Raw genomic sequence first — 21617 nt, forward strand, 5'->3', positions numbered from 1 at the left:
GGAGCCTGTTTTATTTATTATACATTTAATTAAATGAATACAAATTAAATACGGAATACTGACTATGGATAAATATTATTATCTTATAAAAACAATCACTAACCAAAGAGTTAATAAGAACAATTCAAGCCATTTTCACTCGTATTTCTTATTTTATTGATTAAATTTGAGTCGAAATTATCTGAAATAATAACAATATCGTTTAGTTATGTAACACGGCAAAATTTTATACAAAAAATATTATTATCTATAACGTTATTTTGAAAAATGTTCCTTATTTTCGCATACTTACCTACCTTTTCAGAGCGTTTTTAGACGAAGGTTTAAGCACAAGTGTCTTTGTGTCAAAGGTTACTTTATAATTATTTAAATTTTATGAAATGCATTGGCGAACTCTAATATGCTATACTGATTTTTGAAAATGTTTGAATTTTATTCGTTGTTAAAGATGTTTATATTTGTTCTCATTATCTACGCTTATAATAGCGTTTAAGCCATATAATAGCAATTTTTCCGATGATTGTCTATGCTCAAAAAATCTCGCTTAGACGCTTTCAAGTATTAAAAATAGAAATCTGACGTTTACCCAGGGTGTACATAGAGCCGTCGCTGCACATCCATATTAACTAGACTCAGTGAGCTTATTATTAATTGATCTAACATATTTATGTAGGGTAGTGTTAATATTTGATAATAATCAGGCCTGGATTCACAATAGAGCTAAAGCACCCCTTGTTCTCTATCTAAGTGGGGAGAGATCAGAAAATTCCACATCATCATCGGTCAATCTCCATACTCCACCTACAAGAGTGGAAAAATACATAGCTTGCAAATTAAGGGCGATAGCAGAATACCAGCAGAGGCACCTAGCGGAAAAATACGAAGCTTGCAATTTGAGACATTTTTTTTGATAATTTACGATTTCAACTGTATTAATTAATAAATATGTATCTGGAAACATTAAAAAGATTTTTTTTAGTCAAAGATAAATTTACAATTGTAAAAAAAATGCGAATTTGTTACATATTTATGTCACGAGTTACGTTATTATTACATTATATTTTATGGTCATATTTATTATTAAAATTTAGTTTATTAAGTTTTCAATTTTTTTACCGTGTAGATTTTTGACTAATTCATCGTTTTAATATTTTTTATGTTTATTTTAAAAAACATCGATTTTTATAAAAATATAAATGTGTATAACTTGAAATCCTTTTTATTTATATCAAATCAAGCTTCAATATTGGGATTTGACTTTTTGACGTAAATATGAATTCTTCGGGAATTTGATTAACCACTCATTTCTTTCAATAAGCAACGACACTTTTTTTCAGAGAGATTTTTTGTAGTAGGTAGATATAAATAAATATATGTGAGGTGTTTACAAATTATGTATGTCCAAAAAAGAATATTACATTCTCAAATATTGTGATTTATTCGTTCAATAAAAAAATAGTTTATTAAATTAAGGACATATACCTACATAATAACTAAAGAACTTGGAGAGATACTGATACCATTTCGTAATTAAAGTAATTAATACTTTGGCTTAGAAACACAAAAGCGGACTGCCAAAATTAACGTAATTTGTGAAGCGCTTCATAAATGTAAAAACTACTCATTAATTTCATCGTAATTAGATAGGCCGCACATGACTCAATTGGTAAATCATATTGGCGCGAATCGAGTAGACGCAGTAGATGCGGATTTTTTCTAGTTGGTATACATTTATATGAGGTGTTTACAAATCATGCATGTTCAATAAAGAATACTACATTCTCGAATCTTGCAAATTATTTGTAGAATAAAAAATACCAAAATGACAATTTCCAAAATTTCTATCTATAGTTGGTTTGGTACCTACGCTTGAAAAACTTTCATATTTCACTGTTTTTATACAAAAATAAATAAATCTTATTGAAAATCTCGTGTACCTAATAAATACTAACTTAAGTGAGTTTTATGTTTGCCATCCGACGGCAGATACAAATTTGCAACATATAAAACAAGTATGTTTTCTTCAAATATTATTTTCATGTAACTTTTATAATGTATTGAAATAGTTCAACATAAAGGTCCGCATGATCAACCATGTGCCGCAAAAATTGCACGTTTGGGTTGCATCCGACGCATAGGTCACTGGTTGCAGACCACTCAATCAATATACGATAAAATTAAATCTAAAATTGATTTTACATCTTGTTAATAAATCTACATATCATATCTTCTGGATTATACTAGGTACTTTGAAAGTATATTATAATAATTTAATATAATCTTTAATATTACTACTACTTACCTACATGTTATCGAACATAGGATACTAATATGATAAACATCAACGGATGAAGCGATATACCAACTATGTTTCCAGATCAGTGTTGCCATCTTTTGAAAGTGGAATTATAGTGCAGAGCCTCCAAAATTATAGTATTTGGGGAAAAAATATAGTACGCGTTGACATATGTTAAAAATGTATAGGTTTTTTGTTTATCAGAAAAAAATAACCGAGAATTTGAGAAACTCCGAGATCCCATTTTATTTAGATGCCTCTTCCTACCAAAAATTCTTACCGAAGAATTCAAGAAATATCATTTTAAACCAAAGTCAAGGAAGGGATTTTTTTACGTTTTTCGATCAATGTTTGTTCCAAGTTCTCCAGATCTTCTTATATTGCGCCATTATAGTACTTTGCACCAATTTATAGAACGAAAATATCGAAATTTTAGTACCTAATTTTTACATAGGTATTTTTTCCGATATTCAAAATTATAGTATTTGGGTGTACTATACCTGTTTTATATCGTACATAGTACGCGGACCAAAATTATAGTACAAATACTATAATTATAGTACGGTTGGCAACACTGTTCCTGATATAAAAAAAATATCAGACGCGTCTTCGTCATGTGATTTTCAAACATCATCATCAAAATTCCATGTTATGGCGTCACCATAGGAATTTGGAAACACGGAAAATCCTTATCGTAAACTGCTGTGTTTTACTTGACCAAAAAGCAATCAGATCTGTATTAATATCTAAGTAAAGTACTTAATGTGTACCTTTATGATAGTGACATCTTTTTTGATACATACGATAATTATCGCTTCATTCTTTTTCCCTCTTCAATCAATACAATATTTTATTTTAAATTGATATCTCTAATCTTTTTTTTAATCTGATTTAATTAATAAATCTGATTTATACGTGAGGTATTTTTTTTATTATTAGTAAAAACATAATATGAAAACAGTCTTACATCAAGTGTCATACCGTCCAGTTAAAACGAGTAATATAAAAAAATCTGAAAGGTCTACGAAATAGTGCAATCGATAAAAATATAATATATTTTATTTGTGTGGATTCAATGGAAAAAATAAAACCGGAAAAGAAAAAACAGTCTTATAGAAGACAATACATAATCGCATTTTGTCGTAAGTCAAATTATCAATTTGTTTACATAAAAAATACGCTATTTTGGGTAATAATACCTTTAAGTTTTCTCACCAAAGTCAACAGCTTAATTCTAGCTAAATAATTAATATCAATTTTATAAACTTAGCAAAACGATATTAGGAGTGTGGAAAAAAATTTTGACATCAAATTGTTTAACTCTTTCAAAACTATTAATATGTAGTCATATTATTTACCTTCTAGGCACCGTCCAATCTCTTTGCCTTCTACAGAGTCTATTATCTAGTAATTATTTTTGCTAAAGGTAATAATTTTGTTATACTTGTTCTATTGTTAGTATTATGTAGTTATATGTTAATTCTCTATGTAATCATACCATCCATTCAATGTATACTTTTAATAATTTTATTATAAATTTATTGTGATATTGTAATTATACAATATTATGAAACGTGATACTGCAATATAGTTAATTACTGATTATTATTCGCCTGATTTATATTAAATAAATAAATTAAAATATTAGTCATATATACTCTTCGATCACTGCATAAACGTAGCTAATACCCAGTCCCACCCTGTATGTACTTGGGAAATATGCATTGCACGAGGGTGAATTGTTATTCTATGTTAAATATTAAATTGTAATGAAAAAGGTCCTGTACAAAGAAATTCTACCAGCCGAAAAAAACATATATAAAACTACTATGGAAAGAAATACACCAAACGCATGACAGCTATTTTAACAAAAATCATCTCTCAACAAATATAATACCCAATATAACAAATTTAATATACGTAATATATTATAAAATAAGGGGTTATTTCGATTAACATAATTTTCGCCCCATACCTGCTTGTTCTACTTTGCAATCAAACTTCACTATACCATATATAATTATAATATATTTATGTGGAAATTATTATTATTTTTTTGTTCCTGAACATTTTCGTATATTTTATTGAACGTGGAAAAAGGCAGGGGGCGCTTCCATTAATTTCGCGTTGGGGCGGCTCTTAAAGCGGACCTGTGCATACCTAAATAATTATTTTAAATATTGTAATCCAAAGAAGGTTTTAAGACTTTTAAGCATACATTTATAAACACGATTACTCTACTACCCCGTTTGAGTACACCGTACAAAACTCAAGTACCCTCGGTCGATAGTATTAATTAATGAGTATACCTTTATGGGTATTTTTATCGATGACGAGTGTCCAGATATAATAAAATTAGTCAGTCCCATAATATTTTTTTAATACATATTAAGTAGGTACCTATATAACAATTTATTAATTCAAGACGTTCACACTATGATATTATATAATTTGTATTCGCCTTTTGCGTATCGTAGTAAATTTATTTGTAAACCATTTTCATTTCAGAAACACTTATAACAGCGACAGCCGGAAGCGTAATAGGATGGACCTCACCGACCCTTCCCCAGCTGTTAGCAGAAGACTCTCCGATTCCTATTACACCGGCAGACAGTTCCTGGATAGCGTCCATCATGATCCTAAGTTCCACAGCTAGTGTTTTACCTGCGGCCTATTTGGCTGAACGGTTTGGAAGAAAACGGACATTACTTCTGGCTGCAGTGCCATACATTGCCGGATGGATTCTCATCATCTGTGCCGACTCTATTCTAGAACTATACCTCTCAAGAGTATTATCCGGGATTGGTTATGGAATTATTTATACCGTATCTCCGATGTACTTGGGTGAAATAGCTTCGGATAAAATCAGAGGTGCTCTTGCATGCATGATAACGTTCATGAATAAGGTTAGTACAATACGAATTAAGGTCCCAGATACGATTTTATTATAACAATCGAAAATTAGATATATTTTGGGTATCTTCGGGAGATAAGTATTAATAAACCATAGATTTTGTAAGAAAGATCTTTAGTCAGTTAAAATACCTATACAGTAATTTAATAAAAACTATCCCAAGTCATATATAATTCAGTGTTTCTCGAACGGTGGTCCGTGGATATTCTCTGGTGGTCCGCGAATTTTTAGCATCCAAATGCCTACGCTTCGTCTCTCCAAAACAACGCTGAAGCCATGTATATCAAATATTATAGCAAATAAGTTTAGCATACATTTAAGAAAACAGATTTCGCATTCAATTTTTTAATTTTTTTCTCAAAATTCCAGAATTAGTATTATTAAATGTCTTATTAATGATTGACTTCTGATTATTTTAATTACCAATAAAAAAAATATTTTTTTAAGTATAATATATTTGATATTATGCTTGTTTTTTATTATTGTTTTAAATTTAAAAAATATTTTTCATTTTGAATTTGAAAATAACATAATTAATATCTTTTTCATTTATTACCTTTTATCCGCCTAAGCGATGCCGGAAAATTCAGATCGTACTACCTATCTACTAGATAAATATTATTTTATATTTCTGCATTAGCGGTCCGCAAAACGTTGCCCATATTTTTAGTGGTCCGCAGGTGCAAAAGGGTTGAAAAACACTGATCTAGATATTATTTATCTGTGATTAGAATTATAATCTTATAGATTGATTGTTTACATATATGTAACTATTGAAAAGATATCCCTATACTATCTCATTGATATGATTTATTTGTATGTACCAAATCTTGATGAATAGTTTTTATTCTGATTTTCTGTATAATGACGTCTTATTACCATTTCGAAATGTTCATTTTAATTTATTAGGTTATTTCAGTACAACGTATAATAAATCTTTATAGAAAGTTATCATACAATTCTATGCATACACAATATTATACAGAACATTGATAATTATGGTATAACATTAAGAAACTCAAAAAATTTGAGATACAATTTGAGCTTTATAATACAATTATGGACTTATTTTATAAATTATCACCAAATTAACGTTGAATATCTTGTAAAGATGTGAGACACATCTTAAGACGTTCGTTCAAAGACTGGTTGCTAAGGAGGATTATATGCATATTAATATCGATAAAATATCATTGCAATTACGTATGTTTTATATCTGCAATACTCTGCATATTACTTGCACAATTTTATATCTATGTTTCTTTTGTATTTATCGCAATTTATCTCACGTAAAGATCGTGTAAACATTTAAAGTTCAACTTATAATTCGATAGCCATTTTGTACTCGATGTCAATAATAAATTAATATTATTGTTTTTTTTAGCTTGGGATTCTTTTTGAATACTGCATTGGCCCTTACGTGACAATCAAAGGTCTAGCGAGCATAAGTTTGTTGGTCCCCGTATTATTCGTCATAACATTTATTTGGCAACCGGAGTCTCCGCATTTTTACGTGAAGCGAGATGAAAGCGACAGAGCCGAAAAATCCCTGCAGGTGCTTTTGCGCAAAGAAGACGTCAGCGAAGAATTAGAAAAGGTGGAAAATCTTATTTTCGAACAGACGAAAAATAAAGGAAAGTGGATCGATCTTGTCAAAGAATCTGGAAACAGGCGAGCAATGCTAATACTCTTGGTCATCTATGCGACGCAACAATTATGCGGAAGTGCAGCTATTGTGGTATATGCTCAGCAAATATTTGTGGAAGCAAGTGACAGTATTGGTGCAAGTGAATCTTCCATCATCTTAGGGTCTGTACAGTTAATCGTTTCGTTGCTTTCTTTACTATTAGTAGACAGGCTCGGGAGAAGACCGTTGCTCCTTATGTCTGCTTTTATATTAATCGTCACAAATGGTGGCATCGGAACATATTTCTACTTCAAACATTTAGATCCATCAAATGTTGAAAATATCGGTTGGTTGCCTATCATGATTATATTGATTTACATCATTGGCTACAACATTGGTTTGGCCGCAGTCCCGTTTGCTGTGACATCTGAAATGTTTCCTTCAAATATCAAGCCACACGCTACCAGCATCATACAAATGTACATCGGACTTACAATGTTTGCTGTTACTAAATTATATCAAGTAATCGCAGATACGTATGGTACGCATGTAATATTTTGGATTTTTGGGATATTTTCTTTGATCGGCTATATAGTTTTACTTCTTCACCTTCCCGAAACGAAAGGGCAATCTTTTTCAAAGATTCAAGATAAATTAAATAGAAACTCTAGAAAAATATTTGTAATAACTGGTAAAATTATAGACGTTTCGGTATGAAAAGAAAAACACATATTTATATACCTGTGTTTATTTTTGGAATTGGTATGAGTTTCTTTTTCTTCTACACAGTTTCAAGTGATATTAATTAAATAATAATAATATTATGATCTGGAAAATATTGTTCTGTTGAATAATATGAACAATTTGGGTCTATTGATAAGTAACTATTTCTATGAAATCAATTCAATATTGAGCAATTTGTTATTATAGTAATAACATTCTAATATTTTTAAAATTGTATGTATGTATCTTATACATAGTTATTATACTACTTGTAATCAAAAAATGTGATTGAAAGATTATTATTATGTTGTACCAACATATTTTATTACAATTATCAAGACTTCCGTAATATTTCTGACGTCAAGTAATGGATGAAAGATAAGGGGAGAACAAAGTAAAAGTCAGATGTAATGAATATTTTTGTTATGTATTTCTGAAACATCTACTTATAGATATATATGTAAAAACATCGTAATATTTTAAATGTTAATAATAAAATATTTACGTATATAATTTTTAATTAATAGATTTTTTGAATAATTAAAATATGTATTATTTTCATTTAATGATGTTTTTACATGATTGTATTTATTCTCTAAAAACAATATTTTAAGACAATATGTATTTAATAATTTTATTTTTTAATATATATAACTGTTAAATTTAATAAAACAGATCCATCATTTATCAATACAATATAATTTTAAAGTGATAATTAATTTTAATTTATTGTCTAGTATACTCTATATTATTAATTATTAAACAATAAAATAAATATTTACAATTACAACTTAATTTTGTCTATACTTTATTCCATGACATTAATGTCGCAACTCTTTATTTACAAATTATTTTTACTTATTCCAACGTTCACATGAATTATCAAATGATATTTTTTTAATTTATTTAAATTATAAACAAAACCTTTTTTAACATAATCACTTTCAATACAAATTAATGTAACGAAAAAGGAAATCGATTGCTTTTAGTTCATCCACTTGTTCAAGCACTACTTAAAGATAACAACTTACTTCATAAATATGCACATAGATAAAATTACCAAACGCTACTTAACACAGTTATCAATAGTGTTTGAATTAGATTACTATAAGATTTGCTATAGATAGTTAAGGCATCACATTTAAATCTCTCACTAAACAAATATTTGCTATAAGATGGATTCATCTGAAACATGCTTTTCACATTGGAAGGAATATCGAGCGGCAATTTGTGGTATGTACATATAAATTAACTATCTTTCTTAAATATGTTATGTATATCAATTTGATACATTGTTCCATGATAATATAGCCTCGTGTGTTTCTTAAATATATTAATCTAATACCAATTTAATTAAAATTCATTATATTACCTACATTATTGTTAAAAGTAACACATTATAAAAAAAAACATATTATATCACATCGGTTTTCAAGAAACCTAAACTATTCACAAATATTGTTTTTTTTCTTCCTTAGTTTTACAATATTTAAATATATATATAAAATAATTTCTCTCAATAGTAATAACAAAATTATAATATTAAATAAGTTAAATAAACGCAGTTAAATTATACAACAGGGAACATAAAATTAATGGGAACTGGCTTAACCTATCTGGTGTGGTATAATAGGATACAAATCTCGGGTGTGGAAAAGTATGGGATATACTTAAACGCGTGTTAAAAATATGTTATTTTCAATAGTAATATTATATATTAAGTATTTGATATTTGTGGACAATCGGCTTGCTTTGTGTCCCTTTATTTTATAACCTAAAATAATACAGTGGATCCTGCTTCAAAGTAGGCCAGTTCCCATTAATGTTATGTTCCCCGGTGGCCATCATAGTAGAGTCACTACTTTTCGATTATTTAACATTACGCATCTGATAAGAAATAAAATAAAATGTATCCATAATGATTGTCAACAAAGATCATAATGTTGAAATACTTTTTTCTGTAAAAAATTATTATTTCTTTATCTTTTTGTATTTTCCAAATAGCCACTCTCATAACAGTGTCCGCCGGTTGCTCAGTGGGGTGGACATCTCCCACTATAGCCCAACTTGAACATGAAGACAGTTCCATCCCAATCACCAACGACGAAGGCTCTTGGATAGTATCAATGATGATACTCTGCTCGACCATCAGCGCCCTTCCGGCTGGATACTTAGCCGACCGTTATGGAAGAAAAACGTTACTTTTATCTTCGGCAATACCCTTTATAGTAGGGTGGATTATGGTTATCACGGCGACTACAGTCACCGAAATATACATCTCAAGAGTACTGTGTGGCTTGGGTTATGGTATTATCTATTCAACTGTCCCAATGTACTTGGGAGAGATAACTTCTGATAGCGTCAGAGGATCAGCAGCAATCTTCAATACAGTAATGAATAAGGTTTGTTGTACTTTTGAAATAATTATTATACTAACGATAGCCTGCTTCTTTGTCCGCGTCAAATACTCAAATAGTTTTTTTTAATACACATAATGAAGAAATATACTGAAGTGTCTTCAAGTCAATGATATGGACGACGGTTGGGTATAGGCGTCGCGCCTCTACCCCCATTAGGGTTGCCAACCATCCCGGATTGGCCGGGATTGTCCCGGATATTTGAAAATGCTCTGAATAAAGAGCAAAACGTTGACAAACTATGAGCAGAGTATTTAAAAAAGCATGAAAAATCGATCGAGCTAATAAAAATGGTGTCTTTCATTCTGTTCATCCCTGCGAGTAATGCTTACCTAGAAAGAGTATTTATTCACATGAACAGTGTGTGGACGAAAGCCAGGAATAACATGAATATCGACTTAGTAAAGGCGGAATTGCAAATACGACTTAATAGTAAATCGTGTGCAGAATTTGTGAACTTTTTAAATACGGACTCACTTGCGAAAGAATTAATGATTGCAGCAAAAAGTGAGAAAAAATATTATCGGAAAAACTCATAAAAATATAACGTTAAATTTGTTATTATATGATAAAAAAATATGTATTATTATTATTATTATGTAATAATATATGTATCTATGTATTATGTAATACATTTATATATTTACCTATATTTAATTAAATTGCTATAATAGTTTTAAAAAAAACTATTCTTATTTTAATTTCTTCATACATAAAAAGTTTCCTCAGAAAACTAGGTATTGGCTGACTGATAATAATGATGTTCAGTTTTGAGCTATTTGTCCCGGAATCGTCACAGGAAAAGTTGGCAACCCTAACCCCCATATCAAATATCACTGCACCGCTGTTGCATTAATAGTGTTATCTAAACTGTGAAACCTTTTGGGATATCGAAATGAAAACTAAATTGGTACCAAGAATATAGTCAATAATCTATACCAATTTCATCAATTTTGGTCTATCAGTTGTTACTTAAAACAGAACAAACACATAAACAAATATTAAAAATACGTATATTGTGTGCTTAAGTATCATGGAAATAGTCCAAACTCTTATCAAAAGCTAATATTTCGAAATCACAGACACTTTAATAAATTATATATTATCGGTCAATTTATTCGAGTATTTTATGTTTCAGATTGGAGTTGTACTGCAATATTGCATCGGCCCGTTTGTTACGATAAAAGCGTTGGGCGGAATAAATTTGGCCATACCCGTTGTATTTTTGATTATATTTGTCTTGTTGCCTGAATCACCGTATTACTTTGTTAAGGAGGGAAATTTATCTTCAGCCGGTGACCATTTGCGAAGATTGCGGTCGAGAGATAATATTGAAGACGAATTGACAAAGATTAAAGATACTGTTGAAAGCGATATGATGAATAAAGGAAGACTGATCGATTTAATATCGGATCGTAGCAACCGTAAAGCGCTCACCCACACGATCGTCTTGCATGCAGCGCAGCAGTTTTGTGGAAGTACCGCAATGGTGGCATACACGGAAATTATTTTTGAACATGCCGGCGGAGCCATTCCGGCCAGCGACGCTTCGATAATCATAGGATGTGTTCAAGTTTTAGCAGCATTTTCCACCATATTCACCGTAGATAGAGCTGGAAGACGACCGCTGCTCATTATATCTTCACTCGGTGTTTGCACGATGAATGTCGCTATCGGAACATTTTTTTTCTACAAAGACTTCAAATCATACGATATGACAAGTCTTAATTCTTTCCCAGTCATTGCTATGGTCATTTATATAATTTCATATGCTGTCGGTTTGTCTACCGTACCTATAGCGATGACTTCAGAACTGTTCCCGACAAACGTCAAGTCATACGCGTCGAGTGTAACACAAATTTTTGTCGGCCTCGCAACGTTTGTGGTGACGAAGCTGTTTCAAGTAATTGGGGACAACTTTGGGACATTTGTAGCGTTTTGGATATTTGGCTTCTGTTCATTTTTGGGTCTCGTTTATATTTACTTTCAAGTGCCAGAGACCAAAGGTAAATCATTCTCAGAAATACAAAATGATCTCAAAAAAAACAACAAACTCACAGTGTTGTAAAAATCACAAAAATTCAATCACTTATTGACCGATCTAATATCATAATATATTATAGTAATTCAATGCTAAATTAACGTAATTATAAACTACAATAAATACTGAATCAATTAATACAGAGTGATTAAAGATTGTTGAAATACCATATCTATTTGAGATTACAATTTGGCTGATGTGCGAAGAAAATGAGAAGTGAATGTGGTGATGAGCAAGGTAATAAGTTTAGAGGGTGTTGAGATCCCAATGGCGCCACTGAATACTGAAAAATCGGAGGGGTCGAAGTCATCAGCGAGTTTGCGAGTCTTCACTATCTCGCTGTAAACTTTTGCGGATCTCTTTGCAGTACGCGTTCTGTTTGGGTCCGTGTAGTCGACGTGGAACAGTCCAAATCTTTCTCTGTAACAAAATAAATCCAAATTTATTATATATCACATTTTAATAAAACTGATGAATAAATACAGTGATAAATACACTATACAGTGCAACAAATGATAATAGATCATGTGGCATATAAAAATTCAGAGACTGCGCTTGATCGGCCACGTGCATAGAATGCCGGAGAAGATACCAGCAAGGCGGGCTATGTAGACAACCCCCGAGGGCAGAAGACGACCTGTACGGCCAAAATTGAGATAACTGAACTGTGCTACAGGAGATTTAAGAACGCTCGGTCAAATCAACTGGATAGTGTCGGCGCTACATCGTCCACAATTGAAGAAGTTTTGGAATTGATGAAGGCCACGATTCGCCAAAGGTTGTAGTGCCATAAATGACGATAAAAGTAATTTAATGGACACATTAAAATCCATTTAAATCTCAATCAATTTTGTTTGATTATCGAAACAAATGCTGTAATAATTATATTTTAAAACAAATTACTATTGAACGTTATCAAGAATGTACTTATTTCATTTTGATTTTTATCTTTTCGGCATCCCATACAAATAAAATTTAAATAAAAATGTTTGATAACAATATCCATAAATATACACGAACATGTTACCATTTATTTAATCAAAAATTGTATTTTTTCTACAATAAGACCTCTCTTATTACAATTCTATCGTCTTGAATGTGTATTTACAAATTTGTATGGTTTCTAGTGCTGGCTTTTGAATATACCGTATACCATTTTATAATATTGCAAAACTTCAAATCACACATATTCGTGATCGTGAGAGTGACCCAAAAAACATTGCCCTGAAATAGTAAAACCGAATAAACAGCCTTTCAGAGACAAATGCCTCTGAAAGTATTGGAATAATCGTAATAATACAGAATAAACACCACCATTCCAAATGCAATCACATACGCAATTCTTTTAGAGTTATTAGACCAACAATAAAATAGTATTTTTAGCTATAATAATTTTAGGGAATTAATTATATTATTTACACCGTTCTATTATACTAATTTAATAGTACATATTTATATCATTATGTGATATATAATGGGAGTTATACAGGTTGAGTGTAGTGGTGTGTTCAAAATTTTTATTTAATTAAATTTGTGGTGTTGAGTTTTTTTATCGATTTGTACCTACTGGAAATGAATTTATATATTATTATTATTTTTAAATAAATTCTCTACACATAGTATTATATTAGTATTTATTATACAGATCCTGTGCATCTTTTTCATCTACTTAACAATAATTATTTGCAATATAGATACTTTGATTTAACTACATATTTTGATAAATGACTACTTCATATACTTATCAGTAAATGAAGGTTATACTCGGTAATCGAGATTCTACAATGTTTACATGATATTAAAATTAGATAATAGTTACATTATCTTTATCTAAAAATTTGATAGAATAGGTGATGGTGCAATTAATGTGTTATAGCTGGATTTGAATTGTCTACATATTATCCATACATGACTATATTAATTAACATTTGTTTTTTTTATTAAAACTTTACTTTTGAAAATATCTAACAACTATAATATAAATTATCAATATTTTAGATATAATAGATTATTAATAGATCAACCGATATATCCAAAATAAATTAATACTAATAAACCTCCATATTTTTAAGCAGACAAAAACTAACATGTCAATATTTTGAAGTATCTGATATTTTACAGTGTGTTTTTGATTTTTTAAAGAACATGTTTTTACGTATACATATTATTAAAATATTTGAAGAATTTGAAGAACATTAAAACTATTTTGTTCTAAGTAATTAATAAGCACATACTTTTTGTATCAAATTATATGTTTACGTACACTAATGAAATTATATGGATAATATAAATATTTTCGCTGTATAAAATCAATACGTGATGACCAAACGTTTGTAACCGAAAACACGTGACAAAAAATGATATTATAATATTATATACGCGTATAAAAAAGGTAAACAAACCGATTGCCGATTAATAACATTTTTTACATAATAATGATATAAATTACACTGTGTAAATAATTTGGTATTTGCGATAACGAAATTGATTTTTTTGATAAGGTTTGACATTTTTATCTCTAAAGTCCTCTATTCAGTTGATGAATTTCATTTTTTTCTGCGTATTTCTCAGATTGTATGCGGTATAAACCCGATCCAAAACTTTTAATTATATGTACATATTTTTATTGAGATTCATTTTCTTAAAATGACGTAAAATAGTGTTATTTTATTAAAAACATTAATAAACTCGTTTCATGAATCATTTACTTTTTGTAATATATAAAAGTTTATGAAACTATATAATGACTGCACATATATGAAAAGCGGTCTTAGAAGTACAAGCCAAATTTGACAGGTTAACTGACAACTGAATATTTACGTTCACCCTAAACTGGCCAAACAATATATATTACATAATATAGATTCTAGAACAGCGATGGCGAAACTATGGCACGCTTACCATGGTTGACACGTACCGAAGTTCTGCTGACACGCTAAAAATTTGTAAATCCTCAACAGTAAAGGATATGGCGTAGCACCTGTCATATGTGAAAAATCGACTCTAACTGGATGCATATTATTATTTTCGGTGATACAGTTGATCAAAACGAAATTATAAAAAAGGCTCTAAGAATGCTAACTATAGATATACCATTATAAATCGTCCAGTGTTAAAATTTAAAACTAAGCTCACCACAGTATAAAAAAATAATGAATGATATGAAAATTTTTAACATGTGGTGCCCTCACTCAGCGGATAACTTATACCGGTGGATCTATAGTAAAGTGGCATCAGCCTCAAATAACCATTATTGTATATTTGAAAATAAATTATAATATTTTGTAAAATAAAGCTGACCGTGAGTTTTAAAAAAGCCTTCGTTTATTTCTATCTGTGGTCCTTAATCCAGTGAAGTCAAAATGTTGGACACCAATGCTCTGATGGAAAATGTGTGAAGAAAAGTGCTCATTCTAAGCATAAAGGGGTTCGCTACCCTGTTTCAGAATATTTCGAAACTATAGTTGGATATATATGTATATATATATATATAAGAAGACTTGTGAAATATAAATATGTAAGTATAAGAATACTATTAAGTTTAAATTTAATTATTTTTAAAATGGTCACAGTTCATTATATTTTTTTATTTCTTACATTTATTGTTTAATTGTGATGTCCTCTGGACAATTATTTTTTTTACAACGGAATTATAATATTAACAATGCCAAGTCCTAAGTCAATGGACTATAAATAAATAAATAAATGAGCGTCGTATTTTATTAGCATGTAAGCCACTGTAAACGGTATATTTGTACTGAGTTCAATTATTATAGCTTTATGCGTTGTAATAAAATAAAATAAGGCTACATACAAGAAAAGGAGACAAAATAATGTCGAAAAAAAGTGTCTACGTTTGTAAAACGCAAAGAAAGCGAGCAAGGGAAGGAGCTCCCGGGAGAATGTCGGTGGAACCAAATAAAACGACTTTTAAAGGAGAAGAATTATGAGTAACAGGCATGGGCGTTCTCTTACGAGAGATTTATTGGTGTGGAGGAAGCAAAGACATTTTTCACGGAGGAAAAAGTAAGTGACACGAAAAAAAATATTACTCGCATTTTTTTTCCAGTCTAAATTATATTGAACTCAAATATTCATGAAGAAAAATTAGTTACGTGTGTCATTTAAAAAGAGTACGAATTTTATTTTTTGACATAATTTCCTTGTGGATACATGGGTTTCGAGTATGATATTGTTTCATGACGTATCTTATATTTATATTATACACATTACCAATCTAGTATACGTTATAATTTAACTGTTTACATTTATCTTTTGTTATATTCATGGTTATCTTTAAAACCGAGGACAATGATAATGTGTGTGTTATAAATAAACAAACTCACAACCTTATACAAAAAAATGTCTCCACAGTGAACAATACTATCATTTCGACTACATACTAAGTGCTTCCAAGTAGTAACATTATATTGGAATAGCGAAGAATAAACTAGTAAACAGTTATAATAAAATAATGATTAAAACAAGACAATGCATATCTACAAACAGTAAATAGTATCTAACTGAATATTCATAGTATGCGTTAAAATTTGTTCAATCAGTTAATAATTCGCCTATAAGCACCTGGAGGCTTTTTTAAAATATGTTTTTATGAAACCTGATATTTCTTATTTCTCTATATTTAATTACGATTAATTATAGAAAATAAGTTCATAGAATTCAAATGAGTCTCTAGTTTTTTTCACCCGATATTACATTATTAAAAATGATGTCATTATAAATTAATTCGTTATATTCGTGTAAGTATTTTACTTGTGACCTTTTCAGCTAGTATATGGGCAACTTATATATCATCACCTCAATACTACAACTAGATTACTCCGATTTTATCATTGTTGGGAAAATGAAATTTAAACTTTACTTGATTAACTTTATCTAAGCTAAAATTATTATTTAAAATAAAAATGAAAAATTACGCTCGTCTAATTGGAAAGAATTAAATAACGTTTAATTGTATGAAAAAATATTGTAGATATATTATTTTTTTTTTTAATGTATTTATGGTTTTAAAATTATATAATATTTTCAAACACAAAATTAATAAAGTTCTCATTAACTTCTGACTTACATAGTTTTATCATATTGTAGAGAAGGAAATGTAGAATAATATTCAATAGCTAACTCAAAAACAATGAAAATCAAATTATCTAGTTGTAGTATCGAGGTGACGATATCATTACCACATAGGAACAACTCAAAAACTGCATTTTTTCAAAAATTATATACAAATATGTTAAACTGTAACTAATCGCCCGTCTCATTATGTATGATATTTTAATTTTCGCAAATTAAAGTAGGTATAATAACTAATGTTTAGTATGGACATAAATAAATATTGAAACATGGCAAATATATTATTACCGGTCTTATAAAAGAAAGTTTTATTTTAACGATAAGAAATTGTGATAAAAGTGGACAAAAACTAATTTACAATTCGTTAAACAAAATAATATTTTTACTTTAAAAAACTTTTTATTTACAACATATTATATTACAATTATTTTTATTTTAGACTACACGCGTTTTTTTTTAATAGTAAACATTATCAAATATCACCAAGTAAGCCTTGAATTCATTGAAAAGATCATAGCATTAAACTCTCCACCGCTTTATAACTACATCATTCAACAATTGTATTCCCAATATCCATTTAATATAATATCTACTATTTAAAAAATATTCTTACGAGTATCCTCTCTCCCATTCGAAGTTGTCCATGAGACTCCAGGGAGAATATGCCCTCACATTGCACCCATCCAAATTGACGGCTTGCAGGAGCGCGTGGATGTACAGCTGATGATACGTAGTTCTACGAATGTCTTCAATGTCTCCAAAGTCGGAGAAGCCATTTTCGGTCACCATCACCTTGGTATTATTGAAGCGGTTCTTGATCCAATTCAACAGCTTCCGGAAGCCCCAAGGTGCTACCTGAATATATTATATTATGTTACGATTTGACGTGTTTAGTTTGTTTACCGCGAAAATAAATAAAAGTAATTAATATTATATTATCTCACAACGATTAGTTTAACTTTAAAGAGATAGCGATAGCTAAAGAAATTGCTCATTTGAAACAAACTGTCATTTTGGTGCCACTTTACAAATAAATGAATATTTTATTAATTTAATTTTAAAAAAATCTTAAGTCTTGTTTTTTTAAATACATTACTATTTACCAATGGCAATAATATTCAAAATATACCTTAATGTAGTGATATAAAATTGTTAAAATAGTATGTATCTAAGTCATTCATCAAAAGTAAACAAAAAATAAAAATATGCAGGTATTCAAAAAAATTATCGAATATTGGTACTAAGCAGTCAGAAAGAAAAATTACATTGCGAAACATGTCATAAATAATAATATATTCCTTCTCATTGAGTAAATGCTACTATTATTGATTTTTTTATCTGAAAATCACATATTAGTTAATCGAATTCATTTTTTTCTGACTCAACGGACATTAGATAAAGTGGACATAATCAATGTTGTAAATGATTTTCCGAAAAAAAACTTTTCTCGGTGTAAATTTATTTATTTTTCAGACTCTATGGCCCCTGATAATCTGGGGCCATAGCAAGGATGTTTCAAGATTTTTGCTGCCGCACAAATATGTAAATAAATGGGCCCTGGACTTTAAACCCTGTTTAAATATATGGGGAATCCAAGCCTGCAAATACACATACGGAATCTTCAACGTTTAGTAAAACGTATAATATTATTTTAATCATTTTGATTAATTATAATATACACTAAGCCGCTTTATTATTTGATTGATTCATTGATAAGCAAATATTTTAATAAGTACTTAATTAATCTATTGAAATATTTAATAAGCATTAAAGGTGAAATCAGTGCATATTAAATAATTCACATAAAATCTACCATTAAGTGATAACTGATAACACATAATACGACATTTTTAATCCTAGTATATCGGTAATAACTGTATTATCAATTGAAAAATTATTATAAAAATAAAATTGTATCTGCGGGATTTATTTAAAAATAGATTTATACTTATATATTTCTTAGTAGCATAGCAGAGAATACAATTCGTCATTATATAGATATTTTGTTAAAATCAATGAATAATTCTTACCCTCAGCCAATTTGATGATGCACCGGATGGCCAAGACGGGTCTTGATATCTGATGATGCCCATGTCATTTGCGTGAGATGGGACTTGGCCAGTTGGTCCTTCACTCCAAGAAAGCTTGTATGCCGTATAATGATTAAGTCCAAAGTAATCCGATGTGCCTTTAATGTATTCGATTTCTTCTTTGGTGAATTTTGGCAGCCTAGATCTGGGATAGCCTTGTCTCTTGCTCATCTCTGCAACTCGATTAATTAGAAGCGGTGAATAGTCGCCATGTTCAGCAAATATCGGATGAGCGTACCAACCAACCTAAAAATTAAATATAAAAAATGCTTACACACTTAGTAGTTTCGTGATCAACGCTAATAGTTTTGCTCATAATGGGCTACGCATAATAGCACCTTCTAGCTGGTTATATATGTTTGAAAACTTCATTTTAATTCAGACAATTACGATTAGCTAAAGGGCTTCCCATGGGTAGGCCATCATATCTATTATTTTTACCCGTCTTCTTTATAAACATTTAGAATCATTAAAGCGATATCCACATATGAAACTGCTAATCGTAACAATGAATAAAAGTATTCCCTTATCAAATTATATATTTAGATTCTTTTCCCTTTTGTAATCTGTCCAGAGCTTTTATTTTATTTTTTCTACCAATATAATAATTTGTAGAGAATTTTTAAATATAAATCACGCATCCGAAATACTAAAAAAAATATAACTGCGCTTTATTGTGTGCTCTAGTGCCTACTTCAGACCACGATACATCGTTTCGCGAACAAATGAACTTTGTATACAAACTGCTCGAAAGTTGTATCAAAAATATTATCGAACATTTACGTACATATCTAGAACCTAGATGTAAAACATTGTTCATGTACAGATGTTCGTCATCTAGACTAGGTTTTAAGACGTTACATAATTACATTAATGGTAACAAATTAGATGTATTATAAAAAATATATATATACATGGGTAAAATTACGTGTAATAGAACACTTATGCAATACGTATTTCATGGTAATCAGTAATCGGAAATGTTAAATCTATTTTTCTGAATAAAACAATACAAAAAAAAATAACTGGATATGAGATAAATGTAATATTGAACGTCTCATTATAATACCAATACCAAATAATCGTTATCTAAATAAATAATTGTATACTAACGTGCGATTGCAAATAAAGTTCTGCGGCTTCTCTATCGGATATGGTGTCGGTAGCTGGCTCAGCCCAGTTTGAATCTAGAGTGATTCCTATTGATCCTGGAAATAGACAAAAAAAACGTTTAAGGGAAGTGCTCTAAATTGTTCAAAAAATTAAAATTTTTAAATTTGTAAAATAAAATATTTTTGTTAAATATCATTATGAGATATTATTATGGCAATATCCATAGCATTATACACTGTAAAGTATACCTACGTTTAATTATTTAATTGCCACTTAAATATATTGAGAAAAACTTTTTCTTGGAGTTTGTAGGTAAACTGCAAAAAAAATTACCCTAAAGACCGGCTATTATAACGTAAAGCGTGACTAGTTAGCACTAGTTTCACGGTGTGAATATTGCGAGCTACATATCAGTCTCTCAAACGACTGCACCTCAAGTTATAGTCACCGGTCTCTAACTGTACAACAGTTATGTACAAATCCAAGTGATAATAAATATCAATCATCGATTTGTGTTTCATTCTATCATTTAATAGGGAAACCATCGTAAAGAAAATTAATAAATTACCTTTCAATTTATGTCGGAATTCCTTGTCATAAATATGGTAAGCTCGGGCATGTGATTTCAACAAATAATGCGTGCACAGATATTCTCCAACCCCATGATGATTTAAAGCAGGAGCTCTGTTTCCCAATCCGTAACCTTCAAGGCACGTCTGCATCGGTTCATTAAAAGTCGTCCATATGGGCACTCTGTCCGCAAATAGTTTGAAAACAATCCTAGCATAATCACCAAACAAGTCCACAATGTGAGGATTGGACCAGCCTCCTAATTCCTGCAGCTTTTGGGGCAAGTCCCAATGGTAAAGAGTGGCCATGGGTGTGACATTGTACTTTAATAGTTCGTTTATCAAGTTGTTGTAGTATGCGATTCCGTCGCTGTTGATTTGATTTGAATATCCTGTCGGCAGAATGCGCGGCCATGATATCGAAAACCGGTAGAAGTCTACTCCGAGAATCTTCAGCATCTGAACATCTTGGCGGTAATTGTAGTATGAACCTGCTGCCATATCTCCGTTGGCCTTGTTGACAATCATTTCTGGATGGTCATGTGTCCAACGATCCCAAACGCTTTCGCCCTTTCCTGCAAATAATTAATCATACTTTAATATTTTGGCGACTTTTTTCATAAAATATGACGATAATATTATTATAATGTTAGTTTTTTTTACTTCTTTACGATATTTTGTTTTGTATACAATATGCAAATACTTTCTTGTATTCGTGTGAAATCATTCTTTA

The 21617-nt window shown here is 30.0% G+C and overlaps 3 protein-coding genes across 3 annotated transcripts in view; 2 read left to right on the plus strand and 1 right to left on the minus strand.

Annotated features, from left to right (window-relative positions):
- The first annotated feature begins 4643 nt into the window (after window positions 1–4643).
- LOC147072237 (facilitated trehalose transporter Tret1-like) lies at window positions 4644–7736 on the plus strand. Its single transcript, XM_085946883.1, has 2 exons — window positions 4644–5202; window positions 6595–7736. The coding sequence occupies exons 1-2, from the start codon at window positions 4930–4932 to the stop codon at window positions 7552–7554; spliced, it is 1233 nt and encodes a 410-aa protein (XP_085803009.1). The 5' UTR covers window positions 4644–4929; the 3' UTR covers window positions 7555–7736.
- Window positions 7737–10063: 2327 nt separating this feature from the next.
- Window positions 10064–12185, plus strand: LOC147072238 (facilitated trehalose transporter Tret1-2 homolog). Its single transcript, XM_085946884.1, has one exon. The coding sequence runs from the start codon at window positions 11107–11109 to the stop codon at window positions 12043–12045; it is 939 nt and encodes a 312-aa protein (XP_085803010.1). The 5' UTR covers window positions 10064–11106; the 3' UTR covers window positions 12046–12185.
- Window positions 12079–21617, minus strand: part of LOC147072239 (myrosinase 1-like) — a 48229-nt gene continuing 38690 nt past the window's right edge. The window contains exons 4-8 of the mRNA XM_085946882.1: window positions 20884–21459; window positions 20316–20410; window positions 19143–19448; window positions 17726–17967; window positions 12079–12438 (exon numbers count right to left, since the gene is read on the minus strand). Of these exons, the coding sequence (XP_085803008.1) occupies window positions 12201–12438; window positions 17726–17967; window positions 19143–19448; window positions 20316–20410; window positions 20884–21459 (1457 nt within the window). The 3' untranslated portion in view covers window positions 12079–12200. The remainder of the gene's footprint in view (window positions 12439–17725; window positions 17968–19142; window positions 19449–20315; window positions 20411–20883; window positions 21460–21617) is intronic.

Source organism: Rhyacophila brunnea, unplaced genomic scaffold (assembly GCF_057557595.1).
Source record: "Rhyacophila brunnea isolate RB1 unplaced genomic scaffold, BYU_Rbru_1.0 scaffold_2, whole genome shotgun sequence".
Taxonomy (NCBI): Eukaryota; Metazoa; Arthropoda; class Insecta; order Trichoptera; family Rhyacophilidae; genus Rhyacophila; species Rhyacophila brunnea.

What these genes read in the sequence shown, in the direction of transcription:
- LOC147072237 (XM_085946883.1), top strand. Translation starts at nt 4,930, where the DNA reads ATGATCCTAAGTTCCACAGCTAGTGTTTTACCTGCGGCCTATTTGGCT. An exon ending in TGATAACGTTCATGAATAAG is followed by an intron (nt 5,203 to 6,594) that starts GTTAGTACAATA and finishes TGTTTTTTTTAG; the next exon opens with CTTGGGATTCTTTTTGAATA.
- LOC147072238 (XM_085946884.1), top strand. Translation starts at nt 11,107, where the DNA reads ATGTTTCAGATTGGAGTTGTACTGCAATATTGCATCGGCCCGTTTGTT.